This window comes from Mustela nivalis (genome assembly GCF_964662115.1).
Source record: "Mustela nivalis genome assembly, chromosome: 17".
Taxonomy (NCBI): domain Eukaryota; kingdom Metazoa; phylum Chordata; class Mammalia; order Carnivora; family Mustelidae; genus Mustela; species Mustela nivalis.
This window is the reverse complement of record NC_139036.1, coordinates 14870594-14891877: the sequence shown is the minus strand read 5'-3', so window position 1 is coordinate 14891877 and position 21284 is coordinate 14870594. Positions and strand designations below refer to the sequence as shown.

At 53.4% G+C, this 21284-nt stretch overlaps 2 protein-coding genes across 3 annotated transcripts in view; one reads left to right on the top strand and one right to left on the bottom strand.

Moving 5' to 3' along the window:
* Window positions 1–14855, top strand: part of SHMT1 (serine hydroxymethyltransferase 1) — a 24873-nt gene extending 10018 nt beyond the window's left edge. For both annotated transcript variants that reach the window (XM_082706889.1, XM_082706888.1), the window contains exons 3-12: window positions 301–446; window positions 3430–3545; window positions 3905–4065; window positions 7701–7782; window positions 8445–8657; window positions 10096–10212; window positions 11261–11383; window positions 12524–12640; window positions 13160–13270; window positions 13806–14855. In XM_082706889.1, the coding sequence (XP_082563015.1) occupies window positions 301–446; window positions 3430–3545; window positions 3905–4065; window positions 7701–7782; window positions 8445–8657; window positions 10096–10212; window positions 11261–11383; window positions 12524–12640; window positions 13160–13270; window positions 13806–13978 (1359 nt within the window). In that variant the 3' untranslated portion in view covers window positions 13979–14855. The remainder of the gene's footprint in view (window positions 1–300; window positions 447–3429; window positions 3546–3904; window positions 4066–7700; window positions 7783–8444; window positions 8658–10095; window positions 10213–11260; window positions 11384–12523; window positions 12641–13159; window positions 13271–13805) is intronic.
* The window catches only part of SMCR8 (SMCR8-C9orf72 complex subunit), a 13558-nt gene continuing 6941 nt past the window's right edge, over window positions 14668–21284 (bottom strand). The window contains exon 2 of the mRNA XM_082706887.1: window positions 14668–19838. Coding sequence (XP_082563013.1) covers window positions 19385–19838 — 454 coding nt within the window. The 3' untranslated portion in view covers window positions 14668–19384. The remainder of the gene's footprint in view (window positions 19839–21284) is intronic.

Genomic DNA, 21284 nt, shown 5'->3' with positions numbered 1-21284 from the left:
CTAGTGTCCCATCTCTTTACTAGGTTATGGCTTTTAAAAAAATTTTATTTATTTATTTATTTGACAGATCACAAGTAGACAGAGAGGCAGGCAGGGGGAAGAGGGAAGCAGGCTCCCCACTGAGCCAAGAGCCTGATGCGGGGCTCCATCCCAGGACCCTGAGATCATGACCTTGAGCTGAAGGCAGAGGCTTAACCCACTGAGTCACCCAGGTGCCCCCGGTTATGGCTTGGATCAGAGCAAAATGCTAACCTGAATCAGCCAGACATTCACTGCTCACCTTCCCTTTTCTCTCATCAGGTTTACGACATCATCAAGAAAGAGAGTAACCGGCAGAGGGTTGGGCTGGAGCTGATCGCCTCAGAGAATTTCGCCAGCCGGGCAGTTTTGGAGGCCCTAGGCTCTTGCTTAAATAACAAGTACTCTGAGGGGTACCCAGGCCAGAGGTATGTGAGTACCATCACAGGCCTGCTTCTGACACAGTGATGGGAACTACTGAGTCAGTCTCAAGCCTACTAAAACAAGGGGATTCCTGTTCCGCTCCTGCCGAAACTCATTTGCAATTCCCAGCATGTGGCAGCGCCCATGTTCTTGGAGCAGCTGTCCTCGTTGTCTTTAGCAGTCCCTTTGTGGGGCTTTCTAGAATAACAGGCCAGTCCCTAAGGAGTCTGGAGCTGCTGGGCCATTGTTGAGGCTCTAGAGAAAGGTCAGCGCTGTGAGGGGTGTCATGGAAGGTGGCTGTGGCTCTGTGAGTTATGGAGTTTCTGTCAGGGGTGACTGGGAAGCAACACCAGACTCCATCATGGCTGTGTTAGAAATGTTGGATTTGGTCAGTTCCTTCCCCCTGGGAACCACAAGAAGTTCTAGTCATTTTTGGTTTTTTATAGTCATCAGCAAAGATGGCGATCACAGAATCTGATGTATGGTTTTTGCATATTTGCATATCTGTGTCCCAAAGCACACGGGAAAAGAAGGGTCCCCCTCAGCCCACTGCCTGCCGCTCAACACTGAGATGCCCCTGAAGCTCTCGGGAGAAGGGCCAAGGTTGAAGACACAGTCTTTTTCCTGCCCTAAATAACTACCTTCTCCTCTGTGCCTTGGAGGGTTCCCCTGGTGTTTTCACAACCAGTAGCTCATGGGATTTCGTGAGAGCCCCAAGGGGGGGCTGTTTTCCACGTGGTACAGATGAGGAGGCAGAGACTCACTGACATTCAGGGACTTCTTTCCAGAGTTTTGTGAGTTATTCTGGTGAAATGAATGAGCCTGAGAGGAGGTTGTAGGGACCCCCAAATTTGTGGCCAAGGGGGACAGTGGTTTGGGTCGCCTGGGTGGCTCAGGACTTGTGGCTGGTGGGTGAAGTGTGGATGGACTCGTGAACGTGAGTCCTTAGCCTGGGGCATTGGCGCTAATTCTAACCCTAACCTGACTGACCCCATCTCATCATTTCATCGAAAACGCTTCTGTCTTTGTTGGCAATGGGAGAGATAACAGTGGCCTTCAAATGGAGAGTGAAAGTCAGTGCTGTGGTCTAGGCATCAGGCTGAGCGTGACCACAGTCATGTTCGTGTATCCTGCAGCCTGACTGCAAAGTCAGCCCTCTCACCCCCTATCCAGATAAGGATCGGACTTGGCAGGTGAAGGAGGCAGCTCCAAGTCCTGCGGTAAAGAGCAGAACCAGGATTGCACGGTCTTTCCAGAGCTCCCTGCCACCTCTGCAGGGATCTGGGGCAAGGCAGGCAGGGGCACTGGGGTCTCATCGTGACCATGAATCCCCATCCTGTGTTTGCTTCCCTGGGAAATGGCTAATTGCTAAGTCCCCTGGCAGCCCTGACCTTCCTGAAAGTCCATCACCCTTCCCCAGTCATGGGTGGCTCTACTTCAAGCTCGGAGGACACCACATCTTTCTTTGGTGACAAAGCAGAGAATGTAACGCTGGAAGGGACCTTCCAGATCCCTCCATGAAGCCCCTCCCAGTTCCCACACTCTGTTGTGGCTGCATTATTCACAATAGCAAGAGCTGGGAGGGGCCCACAAGTCCGTGGGTGGATGAATGGATAAGCAAAACGTGATGATCCATATAACCGACCACCCTTCGGCCTTAAAACAGAAAGAGTTCCTGTCACATGCTACATGGAAGGTGAACCACAAGGTCCTTGTGCTGTGTGCAGTAACCCAGTTTCCAAAGTGCATAATGCCTCATGCCACTGAGAGCTGTCTAGAACTGTCAAGACCATCGCGAGGCGGAGATCGTTGGTTGCTAACAGCTGTGGGGAGGCAGTGGGAGCTGCTGCCTCACGGGTGTCGAGTTTCAGTTTCGCAGGGTGAGAAAGTTCTAGAAGTCTGTTGCACAACACTGGTAATATACTTAGCAGCGTGAGGTACTTAATGCTATTGGACTAGGCTTGAAAAGGGTTAAGATATCAATTCTGTGCTGTGTGTTCTTTACTAGGATGAAAAGAGTATGTGTGTGTGTGTATGTGTTCTTAAAAGACTTATCTGTTTTTTTTTTTTTTAAGATTTTATTTATTTGTCAGAGAGAGCGCACAGGCAGGCAGAATGGCAGGTATAGGCAGAGAGAGAAGCAGGCTCCCTGCAGAGCAAACAGCCCAATGTGGGACTCGATCCCAGGACACTGGGATCATGACCTGAGCCGAAGGCAGCCGCTTAATTAAGCCACACAGGCATCCCAAAAGCAAGAGAGAGTGAGTGTGAGCCAGCACAGGGTGGGGTTGGGGGGGGCAGAGGGAGAGGGAGAAGCAGACGCCCTGCTGAACAGGGAGCCTGATGCGGGGCTTGATCCCATGACCCCAGTATCATGACCTGATCAATCAGGAGTTAGGTGCTCAACTGACTGAGCCTCCCAGGTGCCCCAAAAAGAGTATATATATCTAATTTAAAATTTTAAGGTTTTCTCCAACCACAAGGCATCGTGGTTAAAAATGTCTACTGAGTTGTTACTACGATTATTAAAATTCAGAGAAAAAACATACAAATTTCCATACTAATTATTAAACAGCAAGTAAAATTTTATTAGAACTGTTAAAACAGAAAACAGGAGAACCTTTCCTTCCTCACCAGCCTGGAGGAAGCCCCATTCCACATTCTGGCTCTGGGGCTCTGACTGCTCTTGGACCCTGATGCAAGGGCGATCGCATGGTTGTAACTGCCTGATGTCACTCAGCGTGATGACAAGGTCCTCAGGGTTCATCCATGCAGCCTCTGTCGGAATTTCTTGTAGACGAGAAGGTACTCGCTCCGTCATGAAGCCGACTGGGCACGGATGGAAGATGAGTGGCGTGGGGTCTCGGGGGACTCGTTCTCACTGCCCCTCAGCTTTCATTCTTCTGTCCCAGCATGAAGTTTCTTTGGCCTTTCTACAAAGCACAGAGGATCAGGGCCACAGGGGGCCTAAGCCGGCTTTCTCTGCAGGTATTATGGCGGGACCGAGTTCATCGATGAGCTGGAAATCCTCTGTCAAAAGCGAGCGCTGCAGGTCTATGGTCTGGATCCCAAGAGCTGGGGGGTCAATGTCCAGCCCTACTCAGGTAACTGCCACATCCAGACGGGCCTGGGCTGTCCCCTGCCTGCTGGCGTTCACGGAGGGCAGTCCCAAAAAGGACAGCCCCTAAACGGAAGTGAAAAATGGGCCAAGCCCCTACTGGGGCTTAGAGACCCACAGATGGGTCTGTGCTTCTCTCTCCATCGCCCTTGGCGCCTCCCAATCCACCCCTCCTGAACACACCTGTCCTGTATTCTTGGGGTTTGCTGCGGGGGAATCTCTGGGGAGCTGGCTGCACAGTGGGGGGCCAGGCCTGTTCTGTCCACTCCTGGTTGACGGCCTAGTGGCCAAGCTCTGGGGGCCTGCTCGGGGCCTCCCAGGACATCCTCTGGCCTGGCCTTCCAGGCTCCCCTGCCAACTTCGCGGTGTACACCGCCCTAGTGGAGCCGCATGGGCGCATCATGGGCCTGGACCTGCCCGACGGTGGCCACCTGACCCACGGGTTCATGACAGACAAGAAGAAAATCTCTGCCACGTCCATCTTTTTTGAGTCTATGCCCTATAAGGTAAGTGGGGTCTCTAGGTGGTCCTGTTCTGAGATGCTCCAGGAAGTCCCTGCTTTTTGCTATCTGTCCCCTCCTGCCCTTGGGACTCCTCAGGCATTTGGAGCATGCGGGGGGGGGGGGGCAGCGGAAGCCCAGGGAGGTGGGTTGGGGAGATTTTAGCTGCAGGCTGACCCCCGTGCTCGGGACCCTACCACCCCTCATAGATCTGTCAGTGAACCACAGCCTTTATGAGCCACAGGCGCGGCCTGCAACTTTCACGTAGTCATGTGGGGCCTTCGTCATTACAAACAGCTGGGTTGGAACAGCATACGGACGATGTGTGGACTGATGTGTTTAACTTGATGCTGGGGATGGGGGCAAAGGCAGTAACCTGCAGACTCAGTTATGGGGAAGCCGTTGTGCATGGTGACTCTCCCTTGTGTCCAGAAACCATTTCCTCCTGCCGTTTGTTGTCCCATGGGCCGTCCCCAGCTAGTTCATGGGTCCCATGAGGTGCAAAGGTTGCAGCACTTCCTTGAGCTTGGCTGAGGGTCAGACACGGGATTTTATTCCTTTAGGGAAAGCAAGCCAGTGTTCCTTCAATTTTGGCATCCTGTGGCCTGTGCTGAGTACCCTTGTCGGCCTTTGGCTCGGTCCTTGTAACTGCATGTGTGCTTTTTGTGTGCAAGTGACGGTTCGCTGCTTTTCTTGGAAAGCCCAGGCATTTCTGGCCACAGGTATCCTCGTCAGCCAGCTCTGACCCTGAAGGTGGATTTTGAAACATGACAGTAATGACACAGTGCTCAGCCTTTGCATGTATAACAGAAAAGCCAGTTTCCTTCTTTCGTTCCTTTTTTTTTTTTTAAGATTTTATTTATTTATTTGAGAGAGAGAGAACATGGGGAAGGGGGAAGCAGACTCCCCGCTGAGCAGGGAGCCCAATGTGGAGCTCGATCCCAGGATGCTGGGATCATGCCTGAGCCGGAGGCAGATGCTTAACCGACTGAGCTGCCCAGGCTCCCCTCAAAAGCTGGTTTCTACAGTTTTTTTCACTGTGGAAAAAACAGTGGCAGAGAGGAATCACAGACTTGTTTTCTGATCTTAGATGAGGCCTCACACAGCCTTACTCTCTAGCCCAATGTCCTTATTAATTAAAGTAGGCTCCATGCCCAGCAGAGCCCTTTGTGGGGCTTCAACTCTTGACCCTGAGATCAAGACCTGAGCTGAGATCAAGAATCAGATGCTTAACCCACTGAGCCACCCAGACCCCCTTCTCCCAAGAGTCTCTTGGGTACAGCCTGGAGGTTCAGCGATGGTGGGTCTGCAGGGGTGCGGAGTGGCTGGGAGCTTGGCCAGCTTGGGCAGCAGGAGACACAGCTCACCTGCCAAAGGGGCACCGGCCGTGTGCAGGGAGGAGACACAGACCTGCCTGGCCTCCAGCAGCAGTTGCCACGCCTCACCTCTGCCCCCGAACCTGCCTCCCTGCCCGGCCTCTCAGCGGGCTCTCACCCTCCAGACAACTTTCCTACACATAGCTAGGCATTTCATCTCCGTGGGGAAACAGCACCTCAAACCTTCTGTCCCCCTGTCTCTCCTGTCCAAGTAGTCCCCTCCCTGAAGGTCCTAAGTGAAAGAAGAGAGGCCCTCGTCCCATCCCTCTACACCACTCCGGCCCTTCTGCAGTTTCTGACAAATGCCCATGAGTTTTCCTTGGAGCGGAGTTTTCTTTTGTCAAATATTTAGCATTTTCTAAAAAAGAAAAAAAAATTTTTAAATCCCTTAAGTTTAAAAAGTAGAATGTGGTAGGGAGAGTAGCAACACATTTTGAGGGGTAGGTAATTATGTCTAAAAATTTTTTTAGAATTACGTCTGTTTTTTTCACTGCGGGTCAGCTGTTGATTTTCTGCAAGGTAACAGTTTCTCTGCCAAGTGCAGGTGACTGGAAAGAAGCAGTTCATTCCTTTTGCAACAGAACCACAGCCAGTCCTTCTGCCTGCCTTTCCAGTGAGGTCTTGGTTGCACACAAGCTTCCGTAATGATGTTCACTGGAGAGGGTGGCCACGGGACCCGAGCCTTGAAACCCCCGGGGGCAGGGGCTCGTCCCACCACCTCCTCTCTGGAGAGCTCCCATGCCCCACACCCCTAAAATCTTTGCCTTTGATTTTTACTTCCCCTTGGCACAAATGCTTTAATGCATCTTCAATACGCTGATTTTACTAAGACACGTGTTGCCAAAAAGGGGAAAAATGTTTGATGTTTCACAGGTACGTGGATCCACAGCCTGTCTGAAATTGATTTCTGTGGGGAGCAGTGAGGTGGGCATCCAGACAACATTTTTCCACGTGGATGTCCTGTGGACCTAGTTCCACGTCTTGGAAGACCAACCGTTCCCTGCAGCATCACTGTTGTCCTCAATCAGATGACCCTCTGTCACTAGGTGTCCTGTTTCTGGGCTCTCTTCTGTTCTTGTCCTTCCACAAACATGTGCTGCCTTAATCACTATAACTTTATGTGTTTTTTAATTTCTCTGAATAATATTTTGTGTGGGGGCACCTAGCTGGCTGAGTTGGTTGACTTTTTTTTTTTTAAGATTTTATTCATTTATTTGACAGAGAGAGAGATCACAAGTAGGCAGAGAGGCAGGCAGAGTGAGAGGGGGGAAGCAGGCTCCCCGCCGAGCAGAGAGCCCGATGAGAGGCTTAATCCCAGGACTCTGGGATCATGACCCGAGCCCAAGGCAGAGGCTTTAACCCACTGAGCCACCCAGGTGCCCCAAGCATCTGACTCTTGATTTTGGCTCAGGTCATGATCTCAGAGTTATGAGATCAGGCCCCAGGTGGGGCTCTGTGCTCAGCGGGGAGTCTCCTTCTCTCCCCCACCCAACCCCTCCCCCTGCTCACACACTCACTCTCTCTAAAATAAATCTTTAAAAAAATGTTATGTGTGGAAGTTTTATATAGCTTCGATATTTCATGGCTTTTGAAACTAATGTTGTTAACACTTCATTTCTTACTTTTTGTTGCTTATATGCATGAATGTAACTGATTTTGGGGTTTTGACCAGCATCCAGGGACCCTGCTAAATTCAGTTACTAATTCTAATAGTGTGCCACCAGAAGCTTGGATTTTCCAGGCATGCTGTGATGCTATCTGTGAGTAATGTCAGCTTTTCACATCTTCTGATCTTTGTGTCTTTCTTTCTTTCTCTTGCCTCTTTGTACTTGGACTAGAAGAGCTGTTAGCAGCAGCTTGTCTCTTTCCCAAAGGTAATGGCGTTTCAGCATCCGCATTGCCTGGTGCATGTTTGTTGTTCCTCTTTTATTCCATGGTGGCTTTTTAGTTCCTTGTCCTCCCGGGTAGAGCCCTAGGCTAGGAGCTCACTTTTCCTCTGGGGACCCCTCAGGGCATCCTGCCCCTGTGAGCGATGCCTGGTTGTCAACACTACTTGTGCAGGCCAGACACACTGGTACCCCATCTCGTCCTTGAGTCCCATCCTGGGACCGCTTTCCTGCATCCGTGGTGGAGGGGAGCAAACAGGTTTTGGGCAGGTGCAGAAAGTCATCTTACCTTGATAGCCTGCTCAAGTTCCAGTGGGAGGGCAGGCCCAGTGTGGCAGAGGACGCTGCCTGAGCCCCCGGTCTCTGTGACATCCCACAGGTGAACCCAGACACTGGCTACATCAACTATGACCAACTGGAGGAAAATGCCCGCCTCTTCCACCCGAAGCTCATTATCGCAGGTGATGGGTGGGGGGTAAAGGAACCGCCTTTGTCAGCAGCTCCCATGCCTCTTACTTTTTTTGAAAGATTTTATTTATTTGAGAGAGAGAGACACAGCAAGAGAGGGAACACAAGCAGGGAGAGTGGGAGAGGAAGAAGCAGGCTTCCCGCTGAGCAGAGAGCCCAATGCATGGCTCAATCCCAGAACTCTGGGATCATGACCTGAGCTGAAGGCAGATGCCCAGTGACTGAGCCACCCAGGCGCCCCTCATGCCTCTTACTAAATGAAGACGTGGAGATGTTCCCTGACTCACTGCTAGTCCCTGTCCGAAGGGCTGGCCTTCTGGGGTCTAAGTAGATTCTTTTCTTTCAGGATAAATATCACTGTTAGAAGCATCTAGAAATGTTAACCCCCGTCTAATTGGTGGAGGTAATAATAATTAGCGGCTGTCCCAACCACCGTGAAGAGGCCTCTGACCTCAAAAGCAGGTCAGAGTGGTGGCCTTTGGCACCAAGATGTTTTGGGGAGGTGGTTTTCCATTTCCGTTCTCAGGGATGTTAGAGGGAGAAATTTCCAGGCTGTCGGATATGCCTATCCAGAGGCCGCTTTGCAGGTCTGCACTTCGGGCGACTCTCGGCTGGCCATGCGTAGGTCTTGACTGTGTCACCCCTGCTGTCTCAGGAACCAGCTGCTATTCCCGAAACCTGGACTACGCTCGACTGAGGAAGATTGCAGATGAGAATGGGGCGTATCTCATGGCGGACATGGCGCACATTAGCGGGCTGGTGGCAGCTGGTGTGGTGCCCTCACCCTTTGAGCACTGCCACGTGGTGTCCACCACCACCCACAAAACCCTGAGAGGCTGCCGAGCCGGCATGATCTTCTACAGGAAAGGTGGGCTCCAGGGGGTGAGGTACTGGCAGGGTGCTGGTGTTGGCCTTTCTCCTCTGGGGTTCATATTCAGTTTGGGAAGCTAAGAAAACCGGGATCCCTTGAAGGGTTCCTGCAGGAGCTACACAGGAGAGGGCAGTGGCAGGGCTGCAGAGGAGATCTAGAAGCAAGCTTTGAGCACAGCTGTTGCCTCATTCTTTGGGTGGCTGGTGCTGGGGAAAGAGGAAAGGTATTGTGCTGTGGGTCAACTAGTCCTTCCTAAAAGAGGTGAATGGAGGGTGTGCATGGCTGGCCAGGGGCTACGAGAGCCCTCACGGTGCAGCCGTACTTTGGCAAACTTAACGCTGGTAGAGCATGCATTTTGCAGAGGATGACTCACAGTAAACAAACCATAAGACACTGATGTATAAACTACAGTTACCACTGTAGTTCTTTTAGTGAGGATTCTCAGTTGAATGCCTGTAGCCCACAGGTCTAAGAACTCCCTTTATTTTGGGATCCCCACACCTGGGAAAGCCAGGTTCTGATCAGATCATTTGGCCTGTGGTGAGACCGGATACATGCCCACCCACAGAGAAACACAACCCCCCCCCCCCCCCCCCCCCCCCGCGCGATGGAGTCTCTCTCCCCTGCGGTCTCCTTGTCTGGCCCTCTTCCCTGGGGCTGGATATGCCCACGTGCCCAGGAGCCTTCTTAGTGCACTGTTGTCTCTGAGGACCTTTTTCTGTTGTGTCAACAGTTCTGAGGCAGGTAGCCATTCCCACGTGGCTGGGAAGTGTGTTCCTTCCCACGGACCGCTGGTGTGTGGCTAGCCTGAGTGACTCCTGCATCTGCCACGTCCACGCTGTGTGATCCTGGGCTCGTTGTCCAGCCTCTCTGTGCCTCATTTCCACACCTCCAGAGTGGGCATCCTAATAAGAGCACCCGTCCCTTCAGACCAGTGCTGGGAGCATTCATTAATTAATTTATGTAAAGTGCCTCAAGCGGTTCATCGCTCCCAAGAAGCTCTGTAAGAGACATTAGTTACTACAGCGCATTAACATTTTTTTCTGAAAGGACTCCCAGTCCCCATTAGAGCCGTTATTATATAATTAATATATATCATTATGCAAATGAGTTTTCTCTCCTTCAAAGTCATCATCTGGGAAGACTGCTATCTTGGATGCCTCTTTGAGGAAATGTGCCCGAGGCATAGTCTTTGTTAAAGTCTTGGTGGAGGGAAATTTTTATCCTTTGGTTCATCTAGGAAAGGGTGGTCAGGACTGCTCTGCAAGCAAAGGGCCCCTGAGCTCTACAGCATGAGGGACCAGGCCTCGCCCTCAGGACTAGAGACCAAGCTTGTGCTTAGGGCCCCGCAGCCGGCGTGAGTTGGAGTCCCGGTGGGGAGGAAACAGGTGACAGCCCGGCTGATGTTCCCATTCTGCTGTTTTCCTTCATCCAGGAGTGCGCAGCGTGGATCCCAAGACGGGTAAAGAGACTCTGTACAACCTAGAGTCGCTCATCAACTCTGCTGTGTTCCCAGGCCTGCAGGGTGGTCCCCACAACCACGCCATTGCTGGTAAAACGTCCCCAGAGCCAACCCTGAGGCCTCAGGTGGCGCTTGGGGGTAGGGAGCACCATCATCCATGGCACTGTCCTATTCAGGAAACAGCAGGAAAGGAATTAAACAATTGGGAGGCAACACAGCAGATGGGGTGAGCGGTTAGTGTGCGAACCCTGAGAGGACAAGTCACCTTGTCCTGACATCCCACCCCTAGCACCGCTGACTGAGATCTCCCAGTAGGCTGCCAGTGACTTGCTCCTTCTCTGTACAAATGGCTTAAGAGATGTGTGGTGATCTCAGAGTCGTTCTAGCATCTTCCGTAGAACAGAGTGGTTTGGTAGAGAAGCCCAGGATGAAGACATAGGGCCTCCATTGAGAAGCCCTGGTGTTTCTTAAGAGGGGAGAGGGGACGTGGGGAGGGGGCGGGAGGGTTTCCTGCGGATTTCCCACAGGGTGTTTTCCCAGTCCCCCTTTACGCCTCCAGACCCTGAGTCTGGTTTCTCCAACCTCTGGGTGATGGGATCACCCGCTCTCCAGCCACTCTGGGCCTTTTCTAGTCATTTCCACCAACACTGACAAGTGGCTTCGGGACCCGCACATGGCAATGCTTACTTTGCCTTCTCCTTCACGACTGTGCCCCCTTCAGCGGCCCTTGGGATTGAACAAGGGACCAGACAAAGGAGTCTGGATGCCCAGGTAGAACAGGCTGGCACCTCTCCCCTGACCTCTAGAAGGGAGATTTGCATAATTTGGCCCCAGAGCAGAAGCATCTGGGGCAGCTGAGTTCTCGTGTCCATACACTGAGCTTAAAAAGGATGGTAAAATCCATCTTGCAGAACAGCTTCCCTGTGGTAATCATATTAGCATGAAACTTCCATGCTCCTCGAAAAGGAGAGGTCTGCAGGGTTAGACGGGTAGTTGTAGGGTTAAAAATAGATACCATTTGGGGGGCACTGACAAGGAGGCCTGAGTGGAAGCAAGGGGTGTCCTCTGACTCCAGCTAGCTCTGCCTGGACCCCCTGGTCCCTTCCTGCCTTTCTGACGCATCCTCTCCTCCCACCAGGGGTCGCTGTGGCCCTGAAGCAGGCTCTGACTCCCGAGTTCAGACTTTACCAGCGACAGGTGGTGGCCAACTGCCAGGTGCTGGCGCAGACCCTGATGGAGCTGGGCTACAAAGTGGTAACAGGTACCCTGCTCCTTGGGGTGGTGCTGAAGCCTCAGCCCCCAGCTCCTCGGCAATCCTGGGGCGCACTCTTCTCTGGTTCTCTGCACTTCCTTTCTTTCCTTTCTCCTCTGTCCTCCATGTCTGTCAGTAAGAAAGCCCTGGAAGTCTCGGGGTTGACTGTAGACCAGACTCCCTCTGGCTACAAACTTTGGCACGTGGCAGCCCAACGCTGCCCAAGGCTTCACAGGGGTCTCAGGAGAGACGTCTCCACCTTCCTGAGCTCCCAGGCCTGCCCACACCCCTAGTTCACTCTGTTCTGAGGACACAGTGCAGATGGCAGAAGTAGATAATGGTGACTCGTAAGCCAGAGTTTGTGATAACCTGGTCTGTGGGGGGCTACAGATGGCACCATATTGAAACTTCGCAATAGCCTGGCGAATTATGGCTTTTACTTTATTACTTTTTTGTATTTTGTAAAGAGTTTATTCATTTATGCAAAAGAGGTATTGTGTGTGTATGAGGGAGAGGGGCAGATGCTGAGCAGGGAGCCCGATGTAGGGCTCGATCCCAGGACCCTGATGTCATGACCTGAGCTGAAGTCAGACACTTGACCGACTGAGCCACCCAGGCACCCCTTATCTGTACCGCTTTGATAACAGTGTAAACATTGTCAACCTGGCGGAATTAGGGATAAAATGCAAGGCAGCCCAGCAGAGCCTGGCACTTCCAGTGTGCTCTGCAAAGTCAGCCACTCCTTGCTATCTGAGGCTGCCTTTGAGGGGTTCTTGCAGATGGAGTTCCAGGACACATGGGGAACTCCAAGTGATCTGTCAGAGCCAGTGGGATCTGCCAGTGGCACTAAATAAGCTGTCACTGCCCAGACAAGCTGCCAGGCCCTTGTCCTGTGCCAGGTGCAGGGGCACAGCAGTGGGCTTGGAAAGCCACTGGGGGTTCCCCTTAGCCTGTACCCTTCAGCCCTGGAGCATCTTTTGTTTAGCAGGGGATTAAAGCCTTCCAGCACACATGGTGGGGTGCTCACCTTCCTGACCTCTTCTTGGGCCTCCTTCAGCCTTAACCCTTGCTTCTTAGGAAGAGGGAGACTCCTTCACTTGGCATGGAATCAAGTTTCTCTATTCATACATGTCCGACTTGGCTTTCTAGGTGGTTCTGACAACCATTTGATCCTCGTGGATCTCCGTTCCAAAGGCACAGATGGCGGAAGGGCTGAGAAGGTTCTAGAAGCCTGTTCTATTGCCTGTAATAAGAACACCTGTCCAGGTAAGAATCTTCCTGGCCAAATACATTTCTTTTGGCCAAAATTCTAGTTGATGGTAATTGGGCTCAGGGGACAGACACAAAGGGATTTTGGAGGGGGTACATACATGGGGGCAACATCGTGGCTGTCTCCCAGCCTATTCTTTCCGACATAGATCAAACCCTCCTGGTGACAGGGAGGGACTGAGACGGGCTGGGGTAAGGGAAGCAGGGGCCTCTGGGACAGGCTAGATGTCTCGGGGGGTTGTAAGAATGTGGGTGATGCACCTAACACAGATGCTAACCTTGCTTTGCATTGCAAGGGCTGACACGGAAAGCAACCTCCTGTTTCAGTACAGTGGCCAAAATGCGCGGCTCTCTCCTGTGCCTTTGTTCCTGTCTCTGGCATTTCAGTTGGCAGCACTCTGCTTCCTAGAAACAGCCGCCATCCACAGGCCACTTTTTTTGGCTAAGAGTCTTAAATGCACAGTGGTCAGTGGGGAGTCAGGTACAGCCCAGGGACAGAGCCTGTTTATCTTGAAGGTGACAAAAGTGCACTGCGGCCCAGTGGACTGCGTCTGGGGACTCCAGCCCTGACATCGAGAGGACTATTGGAAAAAGAGTTCCAGAAAGTAGCCCAGTTTATTCACCGAGGTGAGGATAAAGGTTTGGAAGTCAGCCACTCCGATCTGCGTCCAGGGTTTCTGATTGGGACCGAGCAATTGAGACCCAGCCGCTGAAGGGCAGTTCATGTTCAGGCAGAGTGTGGGGGACAAAAGATAGTAAGAATCACCTTAAGAAACCGTTTAGTCTGAGAGGGCGGTACACTCGTCCTGCCCCAGGAATAAGGCACACGAGAATCATTTCTGAGGTCCAGCTTCACACCTACGGCTGCTGGGCACACATCGATAGTTGAGCCTCAGGTGTGTTCTTGGGCCCACTGAGCTGCAGCACAGCACAGTTCTAGAAGCTTGTTCTATTGCTTGTGATCAGAACACCTGTCCAGGTAAGAATCCTTGCTGCTCTTTCCTTCTGTACCTCTCCCGTGTTAAATTTCTTAGGCCAAAGTTCTAGCATGGTAGTTGGGCTCTGGGGTTAGAAATGAAGGGATTCTGGAGGCATAGATGGGGACAAAATCGTGGCTATCTGCCAGCCCACACAGGACTCGTTTTGTCTTCTGCTGGCACAGGAATAGAACTGACTCTGCAGATACAGAATGACATTGGGGCCAAGGCCACCCTGAAGGAGTTCAGAGAGAAACTGGCAGGGGACGAGAAGCACCAACGGGCCATCAGGGTGCTTAGGGAGGAAGTGGAGAGCTTTGCGTCTCTATTCCCTCTGCCTGGCCTGCCTGAGTTCTAGAGGAGCTGCCCGCCTGCCCACACCTGCCCAGGAACCTGGTGCCCTTCTGAGTCGAGACGAAGACTGGCCCCATGCAGGACCCAGCTGCATCAACTTCTCCATGCCCTCTGAGGGGGTTTCTTTTTGGGCTTTCCTCAAATTAACCTCCTTCATGAATTCATGAATCAAAATTTGTTTTTAAGACCCATTGTTAGTAACTTAGTAATTTTGGGACATTTTCAAGGTGTTTACATCTGACCCTTTCTCTCAGTTGTATAAATAGTTCTTATGGAAAAATGAAATACTTAGACTGGGTTCAGGGTAGGCGACTGGAAAGACCTCAGTAGGTGTACTCACCCTTCTCTGAGTTACTGGGTTCCTCCACACTGCGATAGACAACCACTCAAATTCAGAGCTGCCCCTTCTTGGTATCTTACTACGTGGAGGGCTGCCAAAGTAGGACTGACTGACGGCTGTCAAAACTGAGAAATTTTGAAGCTTCTGGTGAGTTCTACAAGGTGCTGCCCAGTATTGTAGGAGTTTCTCCACAGCGGCTCAGGACATTGTGGAAACAGCTTCCTTCACCCCCCACCCCTGGGGGCGGGGGTTGCTAGGTCTTATAGGGTGAGAACCAGCGGTGGCGGCAGTGGGGGGGGTTCCCTGCCCTGTGCAGGATAACCAGCTCCCTCCTATAATCAGGAAACCAAATGTCACCTTCCCAGAGAAACTTTATTTTTCACAAAGCTGAAGTGCAAAACATAGATGACCATTTTTAATAATAAGCACAATCAAATTTGTAACCACAGAATGTCTACAAGAATTATAGCTTTAAAAAATACAACCAATTTTTATATTTCAAAAATATCTGAACTCAAATAAATTAATTCCTTAAAAAGTACACTTCTCAGACTATTTGTTTGGCATTGACTCTGGTTAAATTCCGGTGCAGCCCCACCCAGGAGCTGCAGTCACGCGGGTGTCCAAGGGGCGCGTGCTGGGACGAGCGCAGCTCACGCGGTGGTGGGACTCAGCGTTCACACGCGTGGACAAAGGAACATGCAGTAATAAAATAGCTCTCCAAAAATAACAGATACGAATTCATCACAGACTACGCTTTTCACTGTGGCCTTTTTAAAAGGTGGCATTTTTTTTTTTTAGCCCAAGCTGTACAGCCAGCCAGCATTGGGCAGTCAGTGAGCGAGGCACCCCATAGTCCTGCCTGGAGGGCGCCCCTGGGGCCTGGGGTCCAGCATGTTCTTGGCGTTCACTCCAGCACGAGTGGGGACGGGCTGCTTGCAGACTCCATGGCGGGTGGGTGACACACCAGTCCCCATCTGCCTTAACTTTGGGAGCCATGATCCTGCCAAGCCAGTCTTGGCTCCCCGTTTCTGGAACTGAAGATAAACACCACCTCCAATATCCCCTCGCAACGTGGCCTCCATTTTGGAGCTGAACAATTATTCCCAGGAAGCTGGGGCTCCCTAGCAGCAGTTTAATTCACTGCAAAGTGCTTGCACGGGGCTCCCTTCTGCCCCAGCCCCCACTTCCTCCTCCCCACAGCCATAACCAAACCTTGACAGGTAAGATCAGATTAAGTGAAGGCTCACAGCTTTCTCTGAGGGCTCAGGAACACTTGGTGTGCTCAGACTTTTGCAGCTGAGACCGGTGGTCTTTCCAGCCAGAGGCAAAAATTTGATGCTTTTTCTGTTTCGAGGTCTGTTAATACCGTATCTCCTTGGAAGATTCCAGTTCCATCACTTTCTATCACGGGACTGGGGAAGAGCCAGAGGGCTGGCTGGTGGGCTTCAGAGCACAAACCAAGGCACTTTCTTCTGAGCTTTCTAGGGAGATGGGAAGTAAAACCGGATTGCTGGCTTGGGAGATGGGTTCCTCGGAAGGTGATCAGTACTTGCGGATGGGTTCTCCACCAGCTGAGTGTTACCAGCTGGGCAGTAGCATGAGACGCTGCCCTGCCTTGCAACACCCCCAGGGAGGTGGGGGCATGCATCCAGCACTGGCAGAAGTGGGTGGTCAGTGTGTAGGCGAGCTCTTGCTGCTCTCAGCCTCCAAAACACATCACGGAACTGTAGCAACCCTGGCACTTGGGGTACAATCTGTTGACCTTCCTGGTATTTGAACTGGGCTGTGTTCTTTGTCTGAGGTGGAAACCTACTGTACCTTAAATATAGCAACAAAGAAGTTAAAAGCTGGATGGGAAATGACGGGGGGGGGGGGGGGACCATGGTTCATTTCCAAATTCTGGTGCAAGTCATGTAACTTCAGCCACTACAGTAAATCATGGATAAGTCACGATTTCTAAAATCTGAAGATTCTACCAAAGGAGCAAGATCCCTAAGGAAACAGCGGCTCAGGTCAGAGCATCCCAAGGGCCCCAGTGCTACAAAGACTCTGATGACTGTCACGTGGAGTTTCTAGAAATCACCGCCGCAGGACCACTAGCTGATCAGCCTGCTCTCGGCCTGGACCTGCTTGAAAAAGGGTTGGGGGTGGGGCAGGAAGTGTGACTAGATGAGAATTAAAGCCAAAATAAACCCCATACACACTTCTGGTGCCTGGGACTTCAAAGGGAGTCAGGACTGACAAAGTAGTAAGAGGCACAGATGTCCTCTATTTTCTGCGAAGTGTTTTTAACACGTTTTATTTGAGACAAAACTCAAATGAAAATTCATAAAGAGAGGAGTCCCACTGTATAGGGCTCCCCCCACCTTCAGATTGAGATGAAGGACTTCCCAGTGGGTTCTCCAAAGTGGAGGGGGTCTGGGAAGTGCAGGTCCACGGTGTCCAGCGCCTCCCAATCTGGCTCTGTCCCAGCACCACCTTGAAATCCCTCTGGAAAGAAACACCCCTGGCATCCAGCCATCCTTTGAAATGGCCACAATGGAAAGTTAGACTTTAACCAAAATTTAAAACCTAGAATCTACCTACTGGTCCGTGAAGCCATGCAGGAAGGTTAGGGAGAAAATCCTTCCTTAGTTGAGCCGGAGGCCAGCCCCAGGACAGGACACGCCTGTTCTGCTCACCCCCGCCTGGTCCCTCGCCTCAGCCTCCTGGGCCTTTGTAACCATCCCTGAGACAGAGCTTCCACGCAAACCCCCTCCAAAGTGACATCTACTTCAGAGCACTGTAGTGATGGCTTTTGCTGCTGGAATGCCACGGAGGACTGACCTGCCTTGATCAGTTTCCTGGGTGACAGCACGGTGACACCACTGTGCTGTCCACGATGGTGTGACACAGAAAAGAAAAGTTAACAAAGGTACCAATGATTACTTTCAGTCTCGTCAGTGGACCCCAGAGACCTTCCCGTGCCATGGAGATAAAGTGTCGTAAGGTCATGTCCCTGGAGGCATGAGCAGACAACAGTGAGCCACCCAGTTAGAGAACAAAACAGCATCTTGAACATGAGGGACACTGGAGGCAGCGATGAAGCGGGGAGGCCACGGAGAGAAACAGGCTTCCTACACAGCCTTCACCACGTGCAAACACAAGCTTCGCCTTTCGAAGCTGCCAAGTCGTTCCTGGCGACTCTTCTGCGTGGGAACATATGCAACGGGCACAGGTACAAAGAAAACCCATGGGATGTAGACAGACCGTCTGCCACAGAAGGTTCTTTCTCAATCCCAGGCTCAGAAGCAAAATCACACACCTCCTTCCAGGACTGGGGGCCCTGAGAGAAGCCGACTGCCGGGAGCCAATGGAGGAGCTGGGCAAGGAAGGGGCCACAGGAGTGACATGACACGAACACTCGTCTCGGGTCCCTGCCTGCCCTACACGGCCTCCGTGGTGCACCACGGAGCTGCCGGGGAGGCAGATCTCGACAGCAAGACCCCAAGGACACAGTATGCAGCGCCCGGAGACGTGCACGCCCAGGAGCAACCGCCTTCTGGCCAGTCCGGGTCCGGGTCTGCTGCACAATTCTCTCGGACCACGTTAAAAAGCTGTCATACTAAGGGTTTTCCCTACTTGGAGGAAAAAAGCAGCCATTAAAAAAACGGGGGAAAAAGAGTATAAAAATTGCAAGGTTGCAAGAAATCCTCCATCTACAAACCAACAGCAACTGTGTCAGGGGCATTAGGGAGGTCACGGCGAGTGAAGTGGGGACTGTCTCCTTCCCTGGGGGGAGGGCTCACGTGGGGCTGGGAGTGAGCTGCTGCAAGGTGAGTGGCCGCGGTGAGGTAACCATACCTGGGGGGCCCGAGTGCGGCGGGAGTGAACAGGGGTGAGGTTTGTGTATTTGCGGGGGCGGCGCGGGGGCAGAAGTGAGCAGTGGGGAGGCTCCCATGGGCCAGGTCCATGAAGACAGCCATGCAAGGAGGCTTTCCTCCTTCCCGGAGAAGACCCTGGCCCTGGGTTCTCGCCAGCTGGGCTGCCTTCCCAGACCAACCAGCTGGGCAGAACCCCACTGTCACCATGCCCAGGAGACCCTGCAAGAGGTAGTGAAGTGGTTGCAAAGGTTTGCTGCGGGTAGAGGACTGGGGGAGGGAGGGGGACCTCGGCTGAGACCCAGCACATCTGCCGACCGTCCCCAAGAGCACAGTGTGGCCTCATGGCCTCCAGCCTCCCAGAGGCCTGCTGGCTCCCCAACCCTTGCACAGTGCTGACGGCCTCGAGGCCTCGCGGCCCTGCCCGTCTCCCAGGCTCTCTAGCTACGAGTGTGGTTCTCACAAGCAAAGACGAGTGCCTAACTCTAGCCACTCCTGCTGCCCCAGAAAAAGCAGCGGCAAAGACCACCCAAGGGCACTTCTGTGCCTAGTGTGGAAGCCAGGACCAGAAAGGGTAATGCTCGCTCTCCCTACAGCCTCGGGGCCCAGAAGGTTCCATGTCTGCCAGCGCCCAGCTGAGGCAGAACTGCCTCCCTCCACCTCACTCATCCAGGGGCCTCCTCCGGGATGGTGGGCTCTAGGGGGCCGGAGGGAAGGACCCCAGGTGGGATCTGGATGAGGCAATGGATGGTCTGTCGTCCTGTCCCCCACTAAACTGTTCCAGGGAACGGAGTGCTTCCCCTGATCTGGCCACCCAGTGTTTGGGAGCTGACCCTGCCAGCATGCCCCTCCTGTCTGGGTTTCACCTTTCTGCCCTTCATCCCGCCCCATCGAGAGAGTGCTGGCTCCCTCCTGGCCTGCTGCCCAGTCCTCAGGAAGCCAAGTAGCCCCCATCCCGACCGCAGGAGTCACTCCTTGCTAGGTGGAGTCGGGTCTGTCGCTGTCCTCACTGACGCCGAGAACCAGGCACCCACCTCTGCCTGAGTCCACCTCCCAGCCCACCCAACGCCACCCGGCTGCCACCTTGCATTCCCTCCCCCGATGACACCAGAAGTCTCAAAAGCTCAGAGGCGTGCTCGCTCACGCCCACCCCTCCCCTCCCTGTACCCTGGGTCACAGGTCTCGGTCACAGTAGCTGGGGCGGACGTCAGATCTTGTACAAAAAGCTGGGCACGTAGTCGAACCTGAGCGTGGGGCGTCCGGTTCCGGGAGCCTCCTGCGTGTAGCGCAGCTTCAGCAGCTCGGCCAGGTGCTGGACCACCTTCACGTCCTCGTTCACCAGGCCCAGGGTCAGCTTCAGAAAGCTCGCCTGGCGTCCAGCAACCACGTCCGGGGTCTCCTGGTCGTGTGCGGGCAGGTGCAGGTGGTGGCAGAAAGTGTAGAGGAAGGCCTTGGAGCAGAGCTCGGTCAGCACGGTTTGGACGTGCAGGTAGTAGGTGCTGCCCCGCTTAATCTGCGTGCGGTGGTCGGCCAGCCGGGGCACCAGGGCGCCCCGGTATAGGGGGCAGCGGAGGGCCTTGTTGTCCAGGTCCAGGACGCTGGTGTAGCGGCTATAGCGGCTCAGGGCGTGGAGGCTGCTGGTGCCGGCGGGGGACGCCACCCTGAAACACACAGGCCAGCGTCAGGAGGAAAGGCTTAGGCCCGGCTGGCTCCCACCAGCCAACGCTCCCTCGCTCTTTCTGGAAGGCAAATCTGACCCTGATGCCCTTCAAAGGGCTCCTCACCACCCTTGCAATCAAGTCTGAGTGCCTGGGCGTGGCCCACGGGCCTCTCAAACCCCATCTGTGACTTCCACGATGACTTCCTGGAAGCCATGCCACACCCTCGGTAGGGCCTCAAAACCCCGGGCCTGTAGGCTCTGCCCAGGGAACCCTTCCCTCCCATTTGTCCTTGCCTCTACGCCAACTTAAACCTTACCCAGCCACTCCTGATCCCCTCCCTCAGCTTCTCTACTTTTTTACTTTGTGACCTTGGCCAAGTTCCCTACCCCCTCTGAGCCCCATCTGTAACACAGGGATAACCAGTCCTGCCTCACGCGGTCACTGCACAGACAAAATTGGTCCTGTTTAGGACAGTGCCTGGCCCTCAGTCTCGACAGCCTAGCACGGAACAATATGGGGACGGCCATTTATCTCCTGTCTCTCCCACCCCAAGGCGACTCTGCGGGCCGGGACTGGCTGAACTTGCCTCAGGCCCAGTGTCCGCTACGGCACGCACAGAGCACAGGCAGGCAAGGCTAGCCCAGGGAGGGAAGGGATCAGGGTGACCCACCCTAGTAAGCAGCTCTTTAAAACCCTCTAGATCAGTCTTCCCAGAGAAGCCAGAGTCGGCCGGCCTTGCAGTCTGGCAAAGGTCTGGCTGACCAGAGATTTCAGACCAACACACGTCTGGAATTCACAGCTTGTGTTAGGTCTCAGGTACTGCGTACAGAGGAATGACAGGCACTTGGGGGACCAAGGCAATCTCATTATATTTTTTCCTTCCTGGGTGTTGTCATGTCCTTGTACAGTTAACAGCATCTGCTGTGTGCCAGGCAGCAACCTGGGGGCAGAGGAGGGAGTGAGGGATGAGCCTGGTCGGCTGGGAAGATAAAACATGCCCAGGGGACCCCGAGAGAAAGAGGGAGCACCAGGGCCAGGAAGGTTCTGGAGGAACGGGCCTTATAACAAAAGTGGGCTCCGAGAACCTGGGATGGCATCCGGACCACACAAGAGCAGGGTCACAGACGAAAAGACAGAGAACCACACAGGCCATGTGTCCTGGAAACCACGAGGCGAGCAGTGGGCTATGGCCCTCGTCACATGGGTGATGAGGCCAGGCGGCTCCCTGGCTTCTCGGGGACCCAGGCCTCCTCAGCCACACTACCAATGTGCTCAGGCAACCTCCACCCCAGGAGGGGCCCCGTCCATAATGCCCCCAAATGCCAAATGCCCCCTTGAGCTGGGCACATCTGGCCCCTCCGAGGTTCTGCTGCGGTGGCAAAGCCAGGCCTCCCCTCCCCATGCTCCTGCCCCTCCACTCCAGCCCCCTTCATGCTGAACACCCGG